This window comes from Rhinolophus hipposideros (assembly GCF_964194185.1).
Source record: "Rhinolophus hipposideros genome assembly, chromosome: 14".
NCBI classification, from domain to species: Eukaryota; Metazoa; Chordata; class Mammalia; order Chiroptera; family Rhinolophidae; genus Rhinolophus; species Rhinolophus hipposideros.
Genome location: NC_138060.1, coordinates 5,505,226 through 5,525,345, shown reverse-complemented (window position 1 = coordinate 5,525,345; position 20,120 = coordinate 5,505,226). Strand labels below are relative to the sequence as shown.

At 41.4% G+C, this 20,120-nt stretch overlaps 1 protein-coding gene across 3 annotated transcripts in view; it reads right to left on the bottom strand.

The window, feature by feature from the left end:
* The window catches only part of TAFA4 (TAFA chemokine like family member 4), a 187,850-nt gene that overhangs the window by 142,050 nt on the left and 25,680 nt on the right, over positions 1–20,120 (bottom strand). For 2 of the 3 annotated variants that reach the window (XM_081071284.1, XM_081071286.1), the window contains exon 2: positions 5,158–5,293. The exons of the other annotated variant lie outside the window; for it this stretch is intronic. In XM_081071284.1, the coding sequence (XP_080927410.1) occupies positions 5,158–5,171 (14 nt within the window). In that variant the 5' untranslated portion in view covers positions 5,172–5,293. The remainder of the gene's footprint in view (positions 1–5,157; positions 5,294–20,120) is intronic. 3 annotated transcript variants of the gene reach the window in all.

The following is a 20,120-nucleotide window of genomic DNA, read 5'->3' as shown; positions in this document are numbered from 1 at the left end:
GAAAGAGTAAATGAAAATATAAAAAATGCATTTTCCCTCTAATGTTCTGCCCTTTTTGATATTATAGGGAAATTAGAACTTGATTAACTTTTTAGCTTGCTCATTTTTTAAATTAACTTTTTCAAGCAAAAGCCAGGGTGCATGGCCTCTGAAAACTTCAGTGATAGTAGGTTCTGCCTGGCATGTGTCTCATGGTGCCTGTGATAATACAATCCACTACAGTGGATCAAGGACCCCCTTTTTACAGATACAAGATGTATAAATTCATGGCAGATGATCATGTTTGGGAAACACTGGAGACAAAGCCCTGAGGAAGTCCTGGAAGGAAGGGTCCAGCCTCCATAGCTGCCAGCCCAGCAGGGCTTTTACCAGAACCCCGATTCCATGTTGGAAGGAGAGCAGAGGTTCGGGGACCCAGTGGCCACCTCACAGTCCTCCGGGAGAAGACTGCCACCAAGCTACCAAAGTGCAGGTGTGCGCGCATACACACACACACACACACACACACACACACACTGAGTCAAATACATCGTGTTAAAAAGGTGTCATATTGCTCACGATTTGAGACTCAGTCTACCTTTGAAGCAGCCAGGCCATGGCAAGATTCTAAGATCATCTTTGAGGAAGTCAGTGTTAAAAGGGATACAAAGCGTTGGCTTCTCTCTCTCCTTCACCTGAAAAATCTGAAGCATTCTCAACTGACATAGAAACACCGGGTCTATGCTCCGAAGGGCCTGCATGCTTGGTTTCTCAAAGTGCGTCTCCCATCTTCCACCTCAACACACACACAAGAGACTGACACCCTGGGAGCAACTAGAGGCGGCAAAGAAACCATGCAGCCTACATGAGCTGGAGGTGCTGTTATTTAATTACATTGTCTATTGAGGGGACTGATTAACTGATTATTAAGTAGGGAAAGCGTGGAGATTCAAGATTTCATATGTGCTTGTAGTCACACAACAGCCTAGCCAACTGTCCCTCCATGTCTTTTCTTAAGGAAAGAAGAGTTTGTGAGATTGTGCCTTTCTGGGACTCTGTTCCATCCTTGTGTTTACACGTTATGTCTCTCTGTCTGATCCCCAAAAGATGGTTTGCAGCCAAAGACGGGTAAGATATCTCACGGGAGATACAACCTAAGCCAGGCGGAACCGAGTGGGGACCCCTAATGAGCTACCTTAGAAAAATAAGAGAAGGGGCTTTGCCTCCCCTTCCCCCTGCCTGGGAAAGTCTGTTGCGCGCCCTGGCTTTTCCCTTACAGCTGTTTGTGAGAAAAGTCATGAGGACAACAAAGATCAGTCCTCTCTACTTATCTCTACGGAGCTGTTACAATATGAGAGATTTGACCCTGAGAAGGTACAGACCTTAGGTAAGACATCATGGGAACTTGTGCTTCAGCTGTTTGAAGGTTAAAATAATTGGCTTGGGATGTTTCTATAACGTGATAAGTGAGTCTCACAAACCGTGCCAAAAACACTGCTACTCCCTTGTATACTTATAAATAAAAGCCTCCAGTCGGCTTTGTTCAGGGCTCCAGTCCTCTTAGACTGAGAGACCCCTGGCCTTCTGAGAGATTTAACAGCATTAAGTCTCTGTTTCTTTCTTAAAAACTTAACCCAAACCGCCCCTTCTCGCCTCCTCACTGCCCTTGTTGCGTGGGACACGACATGTGCTGAATTTTCAAATCAGATACTCTGTCCCATGTGCAATGTTTTAAAATTCTAGTTGTTATCCCCAATATCAGTTATTGATCTAAATGTTACAAAGGCTCCTCTCTCTTTCCAAGGGCCAAACATTCAAACAGCTCTGAGTGAGTGAGCAGGCTGGCTGAGCAGCAGGCATTGGGAGCCTTGTCTGTCTCGGGCTTGGTTCCCACCCAGCCGGTTACCACAATGCACAATGTCAGCACGGGGGAGCCAGCAATAACTTTCCTGGAGAAGCTGGATTCTGATATGCAGTCTGCACATTTATTTGTTGGCAACTAATTCCATTTGTTTTGGTTTTAAAACATAGTGCAAACCAAACACAACACATTTGCTGGCTGGATCAGGCACCTTGGCTTCCAGTAGCAATTAATGGCCCAAAAAGGGAAAATTTCAAGGAATCCGATAAATGGAGCATAGTTTTCTATAGCTGTACAACAAATAAACTGCCAAACTTAGCAGTTTAAAACAATGTGAATATAGGATCTCAGTTTCCGTAAGTCAGGAGTCTGGCAAATTCTAGCTGGGTCCTCTGCTCAGGGACTTACAGGGCTGAAATCAAGGTGCCATCTGGGTGTGTCCTCTGATAGCTCAACTGGAGAAGGACAGCTTCTGAGCAGCCCCTGATGTTGGCCAAACACATTTCCTTGGGCCTGTATCACCGAGGTTTCTGTGTTCTGGCTGCATCCCAGGAGCAGCTCTCAGCTCCTAGAGGCTGCATTCAGATTCGGCCACGTGGCCCCTCCACAGGCCCTGCAGTCTGACTCTCCTCTTCCAGGAAAGGCGCAGTGCCTCGGTAGGGCTCATCTCATTAGGTGATAAATCTCCCTTGTAATTAACTCAACATGGATTTATTTGGGACCCTAATTCCATCTACAAAATGGCTTCATCACTGCCATATAACCATAACCTAATTACAGGAGTGGACTCCATCACAGTCACAAATGTGCCAGACTCTAGGGGAGGAGCTGACACAGGACATGTTCACCAGAGGGTACAAACTTTGCAGGCCACCTTAGAATTCTGTCTACCAAACATGGGTATCAAGCCATTCACCCAAGTTTCTCCATATGTTTGGTTTACAAAGATCCAACTGGATATTCAACCCATACATTTGGCTTCCCTGTTTATAGACACAGGTCAATCTCAAGATTTCTGTCACTGAAAATGGGCCCTGCAGAAAATGGTGTCCAAAGGCACAGAGCACTGCCCTGCTCTCCTTCCCTTTAGCTGGCATTCCCCAGAGAGGTCTCCCGGCCCAATCCATGTGTCCACCATCCACTCTCTGAGACGTCAGCAACGTTTCCGAGAACCTCAAGGGAAATTGTTCTCTCCTTATTAAAACAGCCTGACTCAATCTGGTCCTCAGTCCACCTTCCTGTCCTTAATCCAGTGTCCAGGTGCCCAGGTCTCCTACCGGCTTCTTACTTCGGTCCCCCACGGAGCTCCTTACACACTCATCCTGCTTAGCCCTGTCCCCCATGGATTCCCCTTACACACTCGTCCTACTTAGCAGGTTGGCTCCTCAGCTTGCCTCCAATCACAACATCCTATCCAATTCAGAATCTCCAAAATCAGAGTAGGTTTTTCGGGTGAGCTATCATCTCTCCCACCAAAACAAGTAAATGTCAGTTTCCATCAGTCTGTCAGTTCCTGCATCTCCTAAACTTGTCTGGGTGTATTTTACCAAAATTGGAGAATATATTTGAGATGATCTGAATCTCAAAGGTTGGGTTCCCAGCGAAGCCCAGTTTGAGAGGAAATTGGTGAGCAGGAGGGTAATTAAGGGGTACTCTTGGGATCATCTCTTGTGAAATGGGAGGAAAGAAGGCAGGTTAGAGGGAGGAAGGGCCTCAGGTAACCCTATGGAGAGTTGAAGATGCCCCTTCTCAGTGCTACCAAGTTGGGCAGAAAAGTCGAGCCTTTACACTTCCATGCTGATCAGTCACTGGATATGAGCTGCTCCTAAAAAGAGGGGTCATCTTAGGCAAGGAGGCTCTTTGAATTGAGGACAATTCGAAAAAGCTGTAGGCCATCTTCTGCAATACCCCCAACAGTTGAGAGAATAAATCTTTCATTCCTGAAGGGGAATCTTGGCAGTGCGTCACAGTATCCACTACTGTCCACCTTCAAATAGAAGATTCCATGGCACAGGCAAAATTTAGTCTTGAGGCTCTAGGAGTCATCCTCAAGAGAACACCTATCTGCAGGGTGATCATGGCAGAAGTTACATAAATGTCTAATCACTATGTTGTGCACCTGAAACTAATATTATGTTGTATGTCACCTGTAATTGAAAAACAATTTTTAAAAGAGAGAGAGGAGACCCATCCTCTGAGGTATAAAAAGCGCATGCCATGCTCATAAAAACGTCATGGGAAAAGGTTTCAAATATGAACCCTGCCCCAGTATGGGCCTGTTTTGCCCTCAGCTCCATCTTTGCCCTCCACCTGGGTGAATCCTGTAGGATACGTTCCCCAGGTTCCTGAATCAGCTGCCTCCCAGCTGAGGTTAAGCAATGGGAGATGCTGACTGGAGCCTGCAGGGTGGAAGAGAAAGGCCGTGGCATTGCTCCCCACCTTCTCTGTCTTGGGCAGGATCTATGGAGTCGGCCATTTCTCCTCCACGGTGCCAGTCCTACCAGAAGGGTCCACTATGGTTCCAGCTGCCGCTAAAGTTCCCTTCCCCTCGGCGCTGGCAAACACTACTTCCTTCCTTCATCCCACAAGGCCCAGGATGGGAGCAGCTCCCTGCTTCTGCTAATCTCTGGGCTGCCTCTATATTTTCTGCTTTACTTCTCGGATTCTCCCATCACCACTTCCCTGAATTCAATTGTCTCTACTCCACATTATCAGAAAGGTTCTGTCTTTTTGGCTTAATCCCAACAATAAACTCCAAAAGTCTCAAGGGCAGACATGCCAAATCTCAGGTGATGGTCCCTGATCCGTCATCTTCTCACATGGACAATTCCATGTACCAGGTTCTGGGTGAATAGCAGTAAGGTCCCAGGGCCTAGAACAAGTATTTACTTAACAATAGCTACGATTCCCTGGAGAAATGCTTGAGGCTTGGGGAGGAGAGGCAGCTATTCAGCAATAGTTCCTTATTTCATTCAACAACCCATAACTCCAATTTAAGGACTTCTGACCTACCACATCAACCATGAGACCAGTTTCCTCCACATTGAATGTTTTTGTCCAAATGTAAAACAAAACTGGTTTATCTTAAAAATGTCACCTTTCACCCTACTGAGTAGCCAAAACACTGCTTTACAGACTGAAATAATGTCAAAGATGAGAGCTAAAATTTTTGAAACTGAAATTCCCCAAATTCCCAAAAACTCAGTGTAAAAGAAATCTTTTCTAAAAAATCGTCAACTCTAGGATACTCTGTTTTACTAAATTCTTAATGCTTCATAAAGATACCATCTCTAGGTATGTGTTAAAATTATTTTTACCTTGGAGACTTCATATGATTTCGTTCCAGTCAAACACAATTATTTCAGGATGTATTTCAGAGTGACTCCAAATTCCCATTTGTAGCTAGGACCAACCATTTCTGCTGTTCTAAAAAATTGTCTTAGCTTGAAAGACCTATTTAAAAAACAAAAAAGACAGGAAGCCATTAGCATTTTAATGTTGAGATGATACAATTTCCCTGTAGCAAAATAATGTTTTTTACAATGACATGTGCAGTTTCAGGCGGGTGGGAGACAGCCACACACATCCGTATTTGTAAAGAGTTCTGCACTCATTAACTAGCCACATATTAGTTAAGAGAACACAGTTAGTTCTAAAGTAGAAATTCCCTCAACAGCAATGGCATTCAAAATTCTACAGAGGCTCCCAAACCATTCATGATGCAAAAACTTCACTCTCCCATTTCACTAACCAAGGGATGAAAATGGACATTGGGAATGATCCATTCCCAAGAGTTCTGCAAGCTGCCCAGCTCACAGAGCAGTGGAAAGCCAGCGTGAAGAGCTGAACCCCGGCTTTGTGTGATGGACACCCGAAAATGGTGCTGAACAACCTGCAAGGATGGTTTGTAAAAACGTTAATGGGAGGCAGAGGGCAAATGTCTTTCCAATATAACACAACATACCAAAATGCAACAGACACTTACTAATACACTTGACACACCCCTTCGATGCACAGACCTACCGCAAAAGGACCTTTCTACTCAGCAAACATGTTTTTGCCAAAAGGACTCAGATGATTCCAAACCAAACACATCTCAAGAAAAAAATGGAACGTGAAACTGCACTTTCCCATTGTTAAGTTAAATACATCTCTCCCAGAGGTGGGGCTCAGAGAGAAATAATAATATGTATCAATAAATATTAAAGTTACAAATACAGTATGAAAATGATCCTTGCAACAGTTTAATTACTTTAGAATCCTGCTGAACCCATCACAAATCCATCACAAAGCACAGTTGAGCTTTTTCTCTTCTTTAGATGCCCCTGAAGATAATTACACATGTTTATCTAGAGAAGACTTAGGTAACAGACTTGAAGACCCACCATTTGGGGTTATAGGAAAAGGTGGGCCTTGAGTGATTCGCTCAACGAGAGGGAAGTAGCTTTGAATAATCGTATAAATATGAAGAAAAGAAAAAAACAAAACTGGGAAGTGTTCATCTCTCAGATCCTCCAACTTTATTAAGTATGTTTATCCTGGTGTCCACCCAAGGGCACAACGTGACCTCTTATTGGAAAGAAATACACAGTATAATTTATCAGAACCCATCATAATGAACTTCCCACATACTGGAAACCAAAATGACCTTTCATGGTTAATATTTATCTTGTTTTCTTCACATACAAAGAACCACTGGGGATTTTTGTTTTCAATTCATTAAAAAATGGATTCACCAGTGGAAAAAAAAAAATGTGATCTAATAGTTCGTATGCCAGACAAAAAGCCAGGAGCTTAATCTTAGGCAGAGCAGTAACTCATTCAGTCCGGTTTCCAAGAGTGGACCCTACGCACTTACGTAAAAGGATTAACTCTTTCTTGTCACTTCCAAACTTTAGTACATTCAAGAGCACTGACAACTGCGCATGGCACCAAAAGCATTTCCTTCCAGTCATCTCACTTCTCTCTGTTGTTCCCCAGCAATAGAGCAGTCCTTCCTATTAGTCTGCTGAAGAGTAACAGTATTTTCAATGATGAAAGACATTACCCATATGTAGATTAAAAAAAAAATTTTTTAGTGTGCCCACTAATTCTCAGGATGAACTAAAAAGACTCAGCATTTATAGAGTAGGCTACACTTGTCATCTTTCTCCTTATGTGTTGGTACTACATGGAGATAGCCACTCTTTTACGACAAAAGCACAGAATGCCTGTTCATATTTGCTGGTACCAAGAAACTTTGAGGTTCCCAGGAAGAGGGGACCATTCTTCAGATGTTTAATTTATTTCTGTTGTACACAAGAAAGAATCATGCCCACGTTTAATTTCTTACCAAGGAAATATCAAGGCTTTACCTTTCTTTTCTCTTGATCTACTTGCCTTCACTACTGTGTTTACCCGAAAATAAGACCAGGTCTTATGTTAAGTTTTGTTCTAAAAGACGCATTAGGGCTTATGTTCAGGGGATGTCCTGAAAAATCATGCTAGGGCTTATTTTCCGGTTAGGTGTTATTTTCGGGGAAACATGGTAATAGTGGGGTGAATTCCCTAAGAAGTTTATTCTTTTGGAATACAGTAATTTACTTGTTATAAATAAGCACTCTCATAATCTCTTATGTTAGTTTGGCTACACTCACCTCACTCCATACATGTCAATCTGTACGGCATCAAATTCTCCTCATTTCTTCATTCTAAAATCCTACAATGATGAAATATCACAGTGCTTCTTAAAATCTAAGACACAGTGACCTTAAACCTGGATCTAAACATGAGTTAGAATCATATTAAATCAAATCTGAAATATATGTATTCTTAAAAAGTATCTATGAGGTCCCCAGAAGGACATGTGAAATTTAGCAAGGAATTTGTAAATCCATATGCCCTTCTGGCATTTCCTATAGGTGGGAAATATATTTGCATTTTACATCCACATACTATGATTTTTAAAATAAATGTTGGTAAATCTGAAAAAAAGAAAAAAGTGTCAAGGTCATGAAAAACATATGCATATATGGAATTGTCCCAAATAAAAGAGAGACACATGGCAACTAAATGCAATTGTGATCCTACACTGGATCTTGGGCCAGAAAAAAATACACACACACACAGACATTCTCAGGTTGAACTGCACACAAACACACACACACACACACACGCACACACACATACAAGGTCTGACAATTAAGTTTGCAAACCTGCTGCATGTGCTAACCTGTTTTTGATATCAGAGGGATTATTCATTATGAATTTGTACCAACTGTACAAACAGTTAACCAAGTTTACCACTTGGAAGTGCTGAAAAGGCTGCATGAAAAAGTTAGACGACCTGAACTTTTCGCCAACAATTCATGGCTCTTGTATCACGACAATGCACCAGCTCACACGGCACTGTCTGTGAGGGCATTTTCAGCCAGTAAACAAATAAATGTGTTGGAACATCCTCCCTACTCACCTGATCTGGCCCCCAATGACTTCTTTCTTTACCCAAAGAGAAAGGAAATATTGAAAGGAAGACATTTTGATGACCTTCAGGACATCAAGGGTAATACGATCACAGCTCTGATGGCCATTCCAGAAACAGAGTTCCAAAATTGTGTTAAAGGCGTGGATGCATAGCTTCCCAAGGGGAGGACTTGGAAGGTGACCATAGTGATATTCAGCAATGAGGGATGGAGCACTTTTTCTAGGATGAGTTCGTGAACTTAACTGTCCAACCTCATAGCACATATGCACACATATAGCTATAAGGGACATTATTGGGACAATTAACAATTCCTAAATGTAGCCTATAGATTATACAGATTAGTTGACAAATTAGTGTTGTCAACATTAAATTTCCTAATTTTGATCATTATACTGTAGTTAAGAAAGAGAATGTCCGTGTTGAAATATTTAAGAATAAAGGGACAAATGTCTTCAACTTATTTTCAAATGATTCTAAGAGGAAAAAAAAGATAGAAAAAAGAAGAAAGGGGTAAAAAAGGGAGGAAGAGAAAAGTGAATTGAATAAAGGAATGAATGAACGAGAAAACAAATGAGCAAAATGTGAGCAACTGGTGAATCTGAATAAAGGATATATGAGAGTTATTTGTACTATTCTTTCAACTTTTCATTAAGTCAGAAGTCATGTAAAAATAAGACAAATATGTACTAAAAGACTTCAATTTATAAGATATTCTAAAATGATTTAGAATTTATTACCAATTCTAACAATGAGGAGAGTTGATAAAATGTTCTGGTTAATTCAATTCTAAGCATTCACCCAAGCCCCCAGAGAAGGCTTATTTGTTTTTGTTTAAAAAGCACTTGCATAATGCCTACTATGGACCAAGCACTGTGTTAAGCACTTCAAAATGTTAACTCACTTAAAAGTAAGATATATTTATATCGTGAGGAATTATATACACATTATATACACATGAGGAAAGTAAGGCATAGAGAGGCTAACTGATTTGCCCAAGGTCACTCAACTAGCAAGTGGCTAAGCCAGGATTTAAATTTTAGCCACCAGGCACCAAGGTACCTATTGTTTCAATTCTGGTAAAAATTATTTTCTAAAAGGATCAGTCCCTTTTCATGCTTTAGTACATAGGCTGAAAATAAACCTGTCTTTCTTCAGGAATTCAAGATACTGACCATCAACCTATAGATGAAACTTCTGTGGACAAATGTGTACAGGCAACTGAATAGAATTTGCTAGCAGATTCTGGCTTGGAGCCTAAGATGTTTTATATTAACCCTTAAACAAATTTTGCCTCATCTCTGAAAAGCTAAAGAAAAACAGTGATTTTGATTTGCTGCAGATTTATTAAAGGCTTATGTCATTTTCCAAATTAAGACCAAACAGGTAAGAATTCTAAAGGCCTTGAGTGCTTAAGCTGCCATTTTCAAACAGATGGAAAACAACTGCAATTCAGATCAGAAGCCCTCTAAAACATTTCGGCGAAAATACACCAGAGCCAGAACAAAATACACAAAGGCCAAATTACTTCAGAAGATTTCTATGAAGGAATTCATCACTGAAACAGACAAACAAAGAAAATGATTTTTGTCTGTGCATATACTCCAACAATTCAGAAGCATTTTTGCAACAAAACAGTAAGGCCGACTCTCAATAACAAAACAAACAGTCCTCGTGCTCCTAAACAACACTGTCCTTTCCTGCCTGCCCACTCAGGCAGCTTGGAGGTTTCCAAGCTCCATCTTGCATCACGTCCATAGTGGGCACATCTGAATAATTAGCTATTTCCAGAAGCACCATCACTACACCCAACCACCTGGGTGGCATCTCCTGGAATGGCCCTGTGCTTCGGTGCTCAGACCCTTGGGTATCAGGGCACAAGCAGGAATAATTCTAACAGCCACCAACGTAAGATGTGACACCCATAAGAGTTTAGACATTGTGGTAAATCATTTCTCCATTCCACACTCTACTCAATCAAGACAAAAATGATAGAAGGGAGAAAAGTCTCATAAATTAGCAACCTGCATCTGGGGAGTAAAGAAAAGTTTTATTAGTAGAAAAGAGGTGAGATGCTGGTCCCACTAAGTGATAACCCATGGAAATTTCAAAATGTAAGCTGCCTACATAAAATAATTCATCCTTTCTTCAGACAGAAATGAGGAAAAATGTTTCTATTTCCAGTTGCATGAATAACACAACCACATTGACTTGTCTTCTGGAAATTGTCAAACAGCTTTTCCACAAAAGTATGCAAAATGAAATATAACCTCTCTCTTGACAAATTTATTCTGAAACAGACCAGTCTTAATGAACTTCTTACATTTGAGAGTGCTGACGGAAGTAAATGTATTTAGCAGATTATCGATGTTTGTATGAATGTATTTGAAGCACTGATAAGTGGCTGATGCCTCCACTGAGCTCCATCTAATTATCACACGGTGCATGGAATTACTGTGTAATTCAGAGCACCGTCATATGTTAAAGCAGGCACATTTTTCTACCGAAACATGGTGTGTATATATTAAAGACAATAATTGTGTCTATTAAATATTAAAGAATTTTATAAATGGCATTTCAATTTCAAGTGTTACCAATACCATCTCATCTAAATTAGGAGGTAGAGAATTTTTTTAAAAGGCTCTTCTGGTCAGAGATGATTTAAAAAATTTAAATAGACATGCTGGGTTTTTATTAGGTTCACACTGTGTCATTTTAAGAACAGAGAAATTCCTTAAAACCACACTTACTAAGTACGATGACACATTCCTTTCTAATGGAAGTATGGGCCCACAGTGCATTTATTTTGTTAATAAAGAAAACCTCTATCTAGGCTTCCACTGACAATGAAAAGTACAAAAGCAATCATCACTAAGTGATAATGGGTTGTTTAGAACCTATGTACATAAAACAGAGAAAACAAAGCAGAAAGTTACATAAAATAAACAACTCACCACTCTGAGCCACTCGGCGTGACTCCACAGTTGGTTGTCCGAGTGAAACTGCCCAGGTCTGGGGCTGAACGTGTGAGCTGTAATGGCAATTTAGCCATAAATCTCTCAAGGCCCAATTATCCTTACTGCAGAGGGTTTATTTCTTTTAATTAGGCCAGTTTTTAATTGGAAATTTTCCTCTCGTTTCTCATTATTCCAATAATCAAAACAGTATCAAGGATTTTATTTAACATATTAAATAACCAATATAATATTTCAGAGACTACCCACAAGTTGCCAAGCACTTGAACTTTTATCTAAAAAGTTTTTATGTGATGACCTAACTTCCACATAACGAACATTCATAAAAATAAAGTAAGTTGTACATAAATATCGGTAACAGCACCTCTATTTCATTAATCATTACAGTGGGGGTGGGGGTGGTCTGTTCTCTGACAACCAAAATGCAAACAAACCTCTTGAAGGAGGAATAACATCTAATTTCTCTTCTACCCTGATCTCTAACACAATGCCCTGCATGTCGTGGGTATTAAATATGGTTTGTTAAGGAAATGAATGAATGTTAAGTCTCTAGTTTCACTTCCAAATAAATGGTCATTTAACCACTATGCTCCCCAAATTCCTCACCTGTAGACTAACGTAGTTGAACTGGATGATTGCCAAGATGCCTCCCAGCTGAAACTCAGCATTTTAGGAAATATACAGTGTGATTCAGCTACTAATGTCATACAACTCATGGACATCGATACTCAGTAAATTCCACGGTGGTAGGATTACATAGCAAGACAATGCCCATTGCAGATAATATCGGCCATTTTAATTTCTGAGTGGGAGAATGCTTCTTAAAAGTTTAATTTAGACGATTAAATTTTCAACCTTAAAATCAATTTTTGTTTGACAACAGTGCCCTCCTGTGGCAAAAAAAGGAAGTATTTTGAGAGCACTAACGTGTTAACTGATTTACGATGTTTTTATTATAAGTACATTTAAATTTTTTAATAGAGCCATGTTTATAAACAATATGAACTATCCTTAAATAAACATAAGATATTATTATTATATAATTTAAATAACAATATCACACTAAATGACATTTTTAAAAGTTAAATCAAAATACACTTATAGCTTCTGAATGAAATGGTAATTATTTATAGGGAATATTACATATAATAAACACAAGAGCATAATGGGATTCAGTATTTGTTGGTACTCCCTGTTACTTCTATAACACAAGTTCATTTACAATCTATCAAAGCTCCTCAGGTTAAAGGTGCTGAAAATACTCAGCCTGTATATACTAAGCATAGCAGGACCTGCTAGGGGAAATCAATAAGACCAATTTCTGTCTATCCAGAAGTGACAATCTAATTAGAAAAGACAAACATACAGGGAGCAACAAAGAAAGTAGGTCAATAATATCTAGTATTGTTTTTGGAATAATAAAGACTTTAACAATGTCTAGAAGAGTAAGATTGGCAAGAACTTCTGTAACCCAGGAAAACTTCCTGGAAGAGGCAATAATGAAGAAGAGTAACAGGAGTGTTTGGGAAAGGAATAAAGAGATATTTGGGGATTCTTTATGTTTTGTTTTTGTTTGTTCATTTGTTTGCTGTTGCAGGGAAAAGATCTGTATATGTATGGGTTTGTTTTGTTTTGTTCTGATTTGATTTGGTGGAGGAGGTGGAAGGGCCACCACAGGAAGACACAGAACTTATGGCAAAGGGGAAAGGAGAGGACGGAGGTCAGGGGGCCGACCACATGTGGAAGTCATACGGCCGAGCTGGCACAGCCTTCCACGTTCTGTCTCCGTGTTCAGTGGGTCACCACTGCATCGTTTCTTCAACAAGTGTGTTTTGATCCTCCTTCTGCACCAGCCCTGTGTGGGGTCCCGGGCATAGAGGATGGACAAGTACCCTGGGGTTTCTATTCTAGCATGGGGAGACAGGTGAACAGGTAAACAAGCAGGAACAAGATCACTGTGGGTTGAGTTAAGTGTTACAGAGAAAACCACAGTGAATGTAGTCGTTTCCTCTTCTTGCAAGAGATATGTTCCAAGACCCCAAGTGGATGCCTAAAACCACGGATAGTACCAAACCCTATATATACACACCTTTTCACTAAAGGAAGCACTTCTCAGCTCCTCTTTGGTATATCCAAATTGCCAGCATCACTACTCTTGTGCTTTAGGGCCATTATTAAATAAAATAAGGGTCAGTTGAACCCAAGCACTGAGATACCAGGGCAGCCAATCTGAAAACTGAGATGGCTACTAAGTGCCTATCGGGTGGGGAATGTCTACTGCATGGAGACCCCCGGACAAGGGATGGTTCATGTCCCAGGTGGAACGGAGCAAGACAGCATGAGATTTCATCACACTATTCAGACAGCATGCAATTTAAAATTTATGAATTATTTATTTCTGGAATTTTCCATTTAATATTTTCAGACCACAGTTGACTGTGGGTAACTGAAACCGTGGAAAGCAAAACCATGAAAAGGGAGCACTACCATTCAGTCAATCCCAAAGTACCTTTGGTAACTGGGGCCAGAGACAGCAGAATCAATGAATTACCATATTGACCGGCTTATTCTTGCAGCCCTTTAAAGCCTTCCTGCCACAGGGCCCTTGCACATGCCAATCCTATTGTTCAGAAGCAGACACATTCTTCTGTCCTCTACCTACTTAATTCCTGCTCAATCTTTATATCTCAAGACAACCATCAGCTCCTCAGGAAAGTTCTCTTAATTACTGAGTAAAATCTCTAAATTTTAGTCTTTTCTTCTGATTCTTCAGAACTGCATTTTTATAGTAGCATGGGTCTTCCCCATAAGGCTTGAAGCTCTATGAGTACGAGGATCAGGTATCTCCTCTCAGCCTTGCACCTCATCTCTAGTCCTTAATAGAGGACCTAGCACAGAGCCTGGCATGCACAAGCAATCAACAAATATTTGTCGAATCAATGAATGCATCTGAAAACCTAAACTTAACCAGGATGCCCTATCTCCTTTCCCTAAGAAATTTGGTTTTTCAATCAGTTTCTACCTTGTATAACAGCAAAATTTCTAACTGTTGTCAGAAAACAAAATCCCACCAAGTAAACTTGAAGATCTGATTGGCTTTACTGGGCAATTCATGAATTGGGGAGCATCTCATCTCGAATGTAGAGAGGAGCTCCAAAGGGCTACAGAGAGGGAAAGGTTTTTAAAGGCAAGACAAGGAAGTCATAAATAAAAAAAAGATTCTTTCAGGTTTAGGTCGGAAGGGATCTATGTGGTAGATTACCTCATCTTGCCTTGAGGGATGGAAAGGATTATCTCATTCATGCTGACCAGAAAATTCCACACTGACAGGTTAAGACGACATGTTGGGGGAAGGTTGCCACTGCAGTTCGGTTAGGAACTAAATCTTGATTTGCTTAGCACAAATGACTCCATTTGGGGCTTGTTTCTTTGTTAACATGGGAGACACTCTTAGGAGTGGATCCAACTCACAAGTACTGCTTTCACTAAGAAAATCCCAGCCCCTCAACCCCCACCAAACTTCCTAAGAGGGAACAGGGCAGCGTGGTTTGCTCTGTAGTTAACCCAAGCATGGCTAATTCAAGCCAAACCAAGTGAAGTTTCCCCTTCCTAGAACTCAGAATTGAAACTGAGAGACAGCTAGTCATTCTAGAATAAACTGTTGAAGGAGGGAGATACAAATCTGGGAGGTGTGGGATGGCCATCTTTCTCTCATTACAGGCAGGGTGAAAGAAGGCCAGTCTTCCCCGAGACAAGATTGATACAGATGTGCAAAGAGCAGGAAAGAGACAAAAGAGCACAGTCAGGTCCCTGGAAGTTCCTGGCCTGCCTTTATCCCTTCCCTTGGATTCCACAAGAAGTCCTATAACTTTTGAAAAATAGTTTTCATCTTTGGCCTAGCAGGAGTGAGTTTTTAACTGAGTCCAAATACAATGATCCCATTTCAGAGATAGGGAAACTGAGCTCCCAGAAATTATCTTCCTGAGGTTACAAAGCTAACTGGTAATAGAGCTGGGCTTCATACCTGAGCCTTCTGACACAAAAGCCACTCTCTCTGCACTGTCCAATTGGTAGCTACTAGCCACATGTAGCCATGTAAATTTAAATTAACTTAAATGAGGGAAAAAATTTTCTGTTATTTTTTTAATTTTTATTGTTCAATTACACTTGACATTCAATAGTATATTAGTTTCAAGGTGTACAGCACAGTGGTTAGACATTTATACAACTTAGGAAGTGACGCCCTGATTAATCTAGTACCCACCTAGCAGCATATACAGTTATTACCATATTATTGACTATATTCCCTGTGCTTTACTTTACATCCCTGTGACTATTTTGCAACTACCAATTTGTACTTCTTGAGCCTTTTACCTCTTTCACCCAGTGCCCCCAACTCCCCTCCCATCTGGCAACATCAAAATGTTCTCTGTATCTATGAGTCTATATCTGTTTTTCTGTTTTGTTTGTTCATTTATTTTGTTATTTAGATGCCACATCTAAATGAAATCATATATTTGTCTTTCTCTGTCTGACTTATATCTCTTAGCATAATACCTTCTACATCCATCCACATTGTCGCAAATGGTAAAAGTTCATTCTTTCTTATAGCCAAGTAATATTCCATTATGTATGTATATATATATATATATATATATATATATATATATATATATATATATATACAGAGGGTGCAAAACAATGTATACACATTTTAAGAAAGGAAAACTGCATTAAAATTGTAATACTCAATATATACCAATAACAAAAGATGAATGCAAGTTATGTTCGACTTCTGCAATTACAAGAGGTAGTCGAAGTGGTTACCATCAGGGTCCAGACAATACTGATTACGGCGAACTACTGCTTGAGCAATGCTGACCAAAGTGTCCACTTGTATACATTTTTTTGGCATCCCCGGTATACATAGGCACCACGTCTTCTTTATCCGATTGTTTATTGATGGACACTTAGGTTGCTTCCTTATCTTGGCTATTGTAAACTGCTGCAGTGAACATAGGGGTGCCTATATCTTCTTGAATTAGTGTTTTGGATTTCTAAGAAAAGTAAAATTTGAAACTGAGTTCATCAGTGGCACCAGCCACATTTCCAGTGCTCAGCAGCTCCATGGAGTGGATGGGTATTGACTAGCACAGATATGAAGTCGCCACCATGCAGAAAGTTCTACTGGACGTACTGGGCGCCTGAAGGGTCAGTCCTCTTCATTTGCGAAATCTGAAATGAACACTGGAAGCTCACTTCAGCTGATGTACTAAATGTAGTGACACACACTGGAATGCAGGCAGGTCTTGCCATCCCAAAGCTCAGCTTCTCATCTCCCCTGGCTCATATCCTTTCAATGGGCAAATCACTGAACTTCTCTGAACTGCAAGTTCTTCTATCTCTAAAATAGAATTTAAGAGTTACCTGTGCTCCTGTGAAGTTCCAATGAGGCATGGTAGAGGGAAGGGCTCTGTAACCTGCACTTGTACTAACATGAGTTGTTATAATTAATAAGGGAAGAAGCTAAGAGCCACCTCCAGTGCCCATGTAAATGCATGGCTCAGCTCTAAAAATGTTCTAGGCTTTAACATCCTTAAGCCTCCCCACATGCTTTGAGGTAGGTGCTATCATTATCCCCATTTACAGAGGAGGAAATCTGGATATAGGGAAGTAATGTGACTTGCCCCAGTGGCAGAGCTTGGATATTAACCGGAGTTCTGAGCCTGCTCTCCTAACCACTGTGGAGAGCCATGCCTTTCCAATAGCTGAAAGTGGGCACTCACCGCTCCCTCTTTTACCCTACCACCATTTTTTTTCAGACAATGCCTACATCGTTCACTGTGTGTATGCACACCCTAGTTATAATCTTGCCTTTTGGGCTTTCTCTTCTACTATTTTTAACTGTGTGTATACATTTTTGTATGTAGCTATGAGAACCTTACTGGACACTAGAACACCTGACGCCAAAACAAAAAGCAGAGGGCCGGCCGGGTGGCTCAGGCGGTTAGAGCTCCGTGCCTCTAACTCCAAGGGCTGCCGGTTTGATTCCCTCATGGGCCAGTGGGCTCTCAACCACAAGGCTGCCGGTTCAACTCCCGCAAGGGATGGTGGGCTGTGCCCCCTGAAACTAGCAACAGCGGCTGGACCTGGAGCTGAGCTGCGCCCTCCACAACTAAGACTGAAAGGACAACAACTTGACTTGGAAAAAGGGCCTGGAGGTGCACAGTATTCCCCAATGGAGTCCTGTTCCTCTTCCCCAATAAAATCTTTAAAAAAACACACACACACACACAAAGAAAGCAGACTTGTTTCCTCTACAACATTATGCAAAATGATAATCAGCAAACAGACCCTGCTTCAGAAAACCTGACAAACCAACTTAGTAAAAGCACTTTCCAAAGTATTTTCAATCTAATAAGTAATTTCAGACATCATTGGTTCTCCCAATCAATAGCCATTTCTATAACAGATGAAAGGAACAAAAAAAAAAAAAAAGCCAAGAGAGGAATCCTGAGAGGTAACATCCCAGCATCACCACGCTGGTCGTTAACATTTATCTGACATATAACAACGGCAGGCAAAGTGCTGGACAACAGTTCCCTTCGACCAGCATTTGCCAGGCATCACTTGTGAGGCAGATGCTGGGACAGGGGTCGCCCCCATCAAGCAAACCGGAGCCTGTACATGGGCCTGAAAGAACTGCCAAAGCTGAGAACAGGGATTCTGAACCCTGGGCTCCCTGGAGAGGATTCGGGGTCCACGAACTGGGATGAGGAAAACAACTGACATCTTTATTTTCACTACCCTCTACTTGAAACTCATCGTTTCTTTCAATTACAAATGTCCAACAAACCACAGGAGTATCCGGCAGTTCCTGAGACTTGGTCAAAACTGGAAACCACTGGTATTTTCAAGTCACGTTACAGTGTGCTTCAGATACTTCAAAGTGTGTCCGTCACAAACTCATAATTATTTAGTTAATGGATCTGCCTATACATCATGTTGCTTAACGCATTAATATAGAAACACATGTTCTATACTAAAAATTGTCTTAGTGTTTTCATCACTACATTTCAGTAGAGGAGACTTCCCTTACAATCCTATACATTTTGTATAGTCCTAATGTATGATCCTATACATTATTCTTAGAGAGGATCCACTGGTTTCATCAAACCTCCAAAGGAACCAGACGCATGGCACAGAAGAGGTTAAAGGGCTTTGTCCTAGGAGCTGGCAAAGCCACACCTTCACTACAGCAACACAGCTGCCTCCTCCCCGACCCCCACCCTATGGAAGCTGACCTTTCACCCATTAGTTCTGCCAGGACTGACTCAGGAAGTTTGAAAGAAAAACTGACAGATGATGATTCAATGACTTCTGTGCAAGGCATAAAACAGTCACAAATGCATCAGAAACAGTTGCAGAATGGTATTTGGAAGGTTAAAAAAAAAAACAATTTGCCCTGTATAGGAAGCACCATTGCTTCAAGTACTTCTTCAACCCCTATTTGTAATATATTCCAACTTGCCAGGCCTCAGAAATGAAATGGCCTCATTATCCCCATAGAGGTCCTTCAGAAAGTCTATTTCAAAGCAACTGCCTCTGAAAGTTAGCCCACAATCTAAAAGCCAGTGCTATAAATACATATGCCTGGGAAAGCAATCACACAATGGATTCCAAGGTTATGTTTTCAAGAAAGAAACCAGGAGAGCTGACCAGTGAATTGCCCGGTGAAGAGCTGTAAGAAAAGGAGATGAAGTTTCCAAGAACTTTAGAATAACAGGTGCCAGAAGTCCAAGGGCAAAGAGACCTTTGTCATCCTAAAAGAGATCAAGTACAGAAGCAGGCAACTACTAATAAAGAGGTTCACAAAAGCTTTCCCAATTTATGTCACAAATGCCCATGCAGGCTATGACAGCGGGCAGGCAACAGTGAAGGGAAGGGATCAGTATGCATGGGCCCCAGGATGGGTTCTCCCCAGAGCAGCGCCTACGACAAGGGTGTACAAGTACATGACTGAAGTCTCTGAGGCGGCTGATTTCCACCAGGGCCTCCCAAGAAGTGAAGGGAATGGCTCCCAGAATCATCCACCAAAGGACAGGCGGTAAAAGCATTTCCCCATCAGGTTTCCACCAAACACAAGCACTCTCAGCTTCTTCCGGGCGGCTGTTGCTCGCACACAGCTGCTTCGGAGAAGGCTCTGTGAGGAAGGCGGGAGGATGCTTGGCGCATGTGGGAGCAGAACGTGAGTGGATACCTCAGGTTCTGTCCCTCAGCTCCCCACAGATTCACCTCTGAACTTGCTCCCAACAGTCCTTTGCGAGCGGGGTGAGGGGAGGGACATTGCGGGACACGACACGAGGTACCAGAGGGTACCGTTTCTTCTGGAGTAGCTTCCTCTGCACTGAACTTTAAAATTCATGCACTTGTCAAACATTTGTGAGCCCCAGCAGTGTGCTAGACACTGCTCCAGGCGGTGGGACTCAGCCATGAAGAGGACAGGCGAGGTCTCAGTCCTCGTACAGCTTGTATTCTGACAGCAGCCATCTGAAAAATGAGTATTCCAGATACTGACAAAAAAGAGATGATAGGAGAAAGGGTGGTGAGGAAAAGGGAGAGGGCAGATGATAATTTAGCAAGGGTAGTCAGGAATTAATGTTTGAAGCCGGAGACTGAATGATAAGAAGGAGCCCCATAGAGGAAGAGCTTTTAAAAAGAGGGAACGTCATGTCCCAAGGTCCTGAGATGCACAGAAGTCAGCTAGAGCAGCAGTCAGTGTCCTCACAGGGTGTGTGGAGGGGAGCGTTTATTATAAGCAGGAGCTCTCATCAGTCAGGGGCAG